The sequence below is a fragment of the Protopterus annectens genome, chromosome 12.part0 (genome assembly GCF_019279795.1).
Source record: "Protopterus annectens isolate FY-2018-M chromosome 12.part0, PAN1.0, whole genome shotgun sequence".
Classification (NCBI taxonomy): Eukaryota; Metazoa; Chordata; order Ceratodontiformes; family Protopteridae; genus Protopterus; species Protopterus annectens.
Genome location: NC_056746.1, coordinates 361,295,347 through 361,298,818, shown reverse-complemented (window position 1 = coordinate 361,298,818; position 3,472 = coordinate 361,295,347). Strand labels below are relative to the sequence as shown.

Genomic DNA, 3,472 nt, shown 5'->3' with positions numbered 1-3,472 from the left:
CTATGAGCACATTTGACTTATTTTTTCTCTACATTAATGGAAACCATCTCATGTACCAAAGCTGGAGCTTGAACTGCTTTTTTTGATGAACAGCTGTAAGATTCTTTTCAGTGTTTTCTCTTCACATTTTCAAGTTGATTTTCTTTTAAGCTCTCTAAATTTCTTCTTTGCCAGCATGTAGACGGTGTAACAGTGTACTTACTAGCCAGTAACTGAATTTTACTAAAACAGGCATAATTACTGGCCCTTATCTACCAGTTTCTTTTTTCACACTAGGAAAGCTGAAATTACGCTGCTGATCAATGTGCAGCCATCTTGGTAAGCCAGGACTTTGAACAGTTTGCTGAGGAGCTTCTACCTTGGAAATCACCTGCATTCAGTTCCTGATGTTTTAAGTACGGACTTCCTTGGTGTTGAAAGTCTTTATAGTTTTGCAGTTCCTCCATTGCCTATTCTGGAGAAAGAAATATTTTGGGACCAGTGGGAATGAATACTTTAAAACTGGCAAGTTAAATGAATCAGAATCTGAAACCTAGGGCTTTAGACATCTTGATAAGAAGCAAGAACATATTCCGCTTTGCTCTGGTGCCCACAGAAAAATCTTCTTCCAAATATACCCTGGTATTCCCAACACATAGGATGTTTCCCTTTTCTTCATAATTCCATGAGGAGTTTCTCTTTCAACACATCAGTACCTTCACAATTACTGGCCTGGAAAAACACTCTGATGATCCTGACAAATATTGTGTGCTCTGTCCAGTTTTACAGAATCAGATGGGATTCCAGTCAATGTTGCTAATTATTCAATCATGTACCCAACACTGTCACTTCCTTCAACTCCCCCTGGGATATTTGCAAATCAAATATTTTCCCTTTTTCATGGTCCTTATTTCCATTAAGCTTTCCTTAATCTCTTCTTGTGTTGCTTCCAGCTCTATCTGCAATGTGTGATCATCATACTTTTTTGACAGCCCAATATTGTATGAATGGTGGGACAATGTGGTCTCAATTTCATCAAATCTTATATCAGTTTTCTTGACATACTCCAACTAGGAGTCATTCATCTTTTTTAACTTTCTGGTAGACTGTGTCCAGCTTATCCTGCAATTCAGCCATGTTCCCCTGACTGCCGTCTATGGGTCTAACTCTGCTGTTTGCTGCAAGGCTAGGCTCTTGATTCTGAATAACCACCTCCAAGGTATTAATTTTATGCTATTAACACTAAGTTGTCCTTTTTTTGATTTTCGCCCTATTAGTTGTTTCAGATACCAAATCAACTAATTTAAAACCTCAGGGAACAATTTTCTCTTTCATTTACACTGTTAAATACCATAACGGGAAGCCCAGGTTGTTGTAATTTTTGTGTTTGATTTTGCTTAGATGGTCATTATGTTAACTTTCAGTGGCTCATTTTGCTGCTATTTCATTGCTTTAATCACTGCTATATTTTTATTTTGGCAATTTGATTGTTTTTGTGTTTACATGTATGATTTGGGTGGCTTGTAATTTACTAGCTAAGATTTGCTCTATTTGCTTTTTCCTGAATCATTCATGGGAACACAGAAATCTCAGAAGGCTAGTTCTGTTACTGGAAAGTAAACAGAAGATAAATAAATACTCTGTCTCACACGAAGATCTTCCAAATTCCCAAGGCAGATATTCCTAGAGTTTCTTAAGTGTCAATGTTCTGTATACTAATTTTATGACTACACTACTATAACCTAGTGAACTGATATGTTTCCCTACTACAGAAGATAAGTGAACAAAAGTTGTTATTATATTATAACATAACACAACTATCACGTGCACTACATACTACATATTTCTGTAACAGTGGCATCAAAGAATCAAGCAGGCAAATGTTAGAGATCATGTACAGTATCTACTGCATATCGTGTGAGATGCTAAGAATGTGTAAAGCAAACATATGCATGACATTCTTCAAGTAATAATGCAGATGGTACACTCACCTGCTGATACAACCAACTTCGCATGAAAATCCAGAAAGGAAAGACAGCCATTTTGCTCTAATAATTTTGTGCGAATAACGTATATCTTTTATTACAAGTTTAAAAAAATAATAAAAAACAATGACGACCATATTGAAAAAGGTCCATGAGTATTACTACATTCATCAGAGACTTGGCAAGCTTTTTTGTGGTTAGTCTACTTTGCTGATAGAAGCTGCTGCTTTTCAGGCAGAGAGGGACTGGAACATAGAGATGACAAGATCCACTGTCACATTTCATACAGAGAGGGACTGGAAAACAGAGATGACAGGATCCTCATGGTTGGTAACAACTAGTACACTACGGAATTTATCAAAGAGTGTCAGCAGCTGGGATCGGCGCATGTTCTCGTTGTACATGATCTCCTCCAAGTGGTGCCGTCCTCGAAAGTAATGCAAAAGCCTAAAATGGAAAAAAAAACTCTTTTTCTGAAAAATAAATCTGTATTGTAAGATTTAAAGAAGACAGAACGCTCAATACAGGCAAAAATGCTTTCATACTACTATAAACATTCATATCCTGTGAGATGCTGATACGATTCCTGAAAAGTTAAAAAAAAAAAAAATACAAGCCGATCTCTAAGGAATAGTTGGGGGAAAAGGCACTGGATGTGTTGCAGGTAACCCAAGTCTGAATAGCAGCTTGGATGCCTGCAGGAACTGGTAGGGAAGAATAAGAGTGAGCAGCCTTTGCCAGCTCTCCTATCCTGAGGGAAGGTAGCTCTACCTCACCACATGGGTGACATCAAGCAAGACCTCTATGTGTTCACACCATGGTACTGAAGCGTAGTGAGCTCATGCTACCAAATGAAAGTTGCACAGTAAGTCAAAGGGAATTCAATATGCAGAGGTATGCTTCTCCTCAGAGGCAGCATACAGTCATACTTGGAAGAGGTACCACAGGTGGGGGGGTGCCCCAATGATGGAGACAATAAAGCTGCCCACAGGACCAACAAGCTGGCTCATTCCATATCATCTGACACTCTATCTGTGGAATGGATAAGCTGACTGCGGATTCTCAGGTAGGACTGAATGAATATATATACATATATACACACATATCTATATCTATATATATATATATATATATATATATATATATATATATATATTTATATATATAAAATATATATACACACACAGATATATATTTATATACACACACATACACATATATATACATATACACACACACATATATATATATATATATATATATATATATATATATATATATACACACACACACACACACACATATCTATAAATATATATACACACATATATATATCTTCTTCTTCTTTCAGCTGTTCCCGTTAGGGGTCACCACAGCAGATCACCTGTTTCCATTTCTTCCTGTCCTCTGCATCTTGCTCTGTCACACCAGCCAGCTGCATGTCCTCTCACCACATCCACAAACCTTATCACCCCCTTTATGGACACTTCACTTCCTATTCAGTCATC

The 3,472-nt window shown here is 37.2% G+C and overlaps 1 protein-coding gene across 5 annotated transcripts in view; it reads right to left on the bottom strand.

The window, feature by feature from the left end:
- Window positions 1–2,031: 2,031 nt before the first annotated feature.
- Window positions 2,032–3,472, bottom strand: part of NPRL3 (NPR3 like, GATOR1 complex subunit) — a 1,033,612-nt gene continuing 1,032,171 nt past the window's right edge. For 4 of the 5 annotated variants that reach the window (XM_044089439.1, XM_044089442.1, XM_044089440.1 and 1 more), the window contains one exon: window positions 2,032–2,411. In XM_044089439.1, coding sequence (XP_043945374.1) covers window positions 2,246–2,411 — 166 coding nt within the window. In that variant the 3' untranslated portion in view covers window positions 2,032–2,245. Of the gene's footprint in view, window positions 2,438–3,472 lie in introns of all 5 variants that reach the window. The other variant, XM_044089441.1, reaches the window with a different exon arrangement.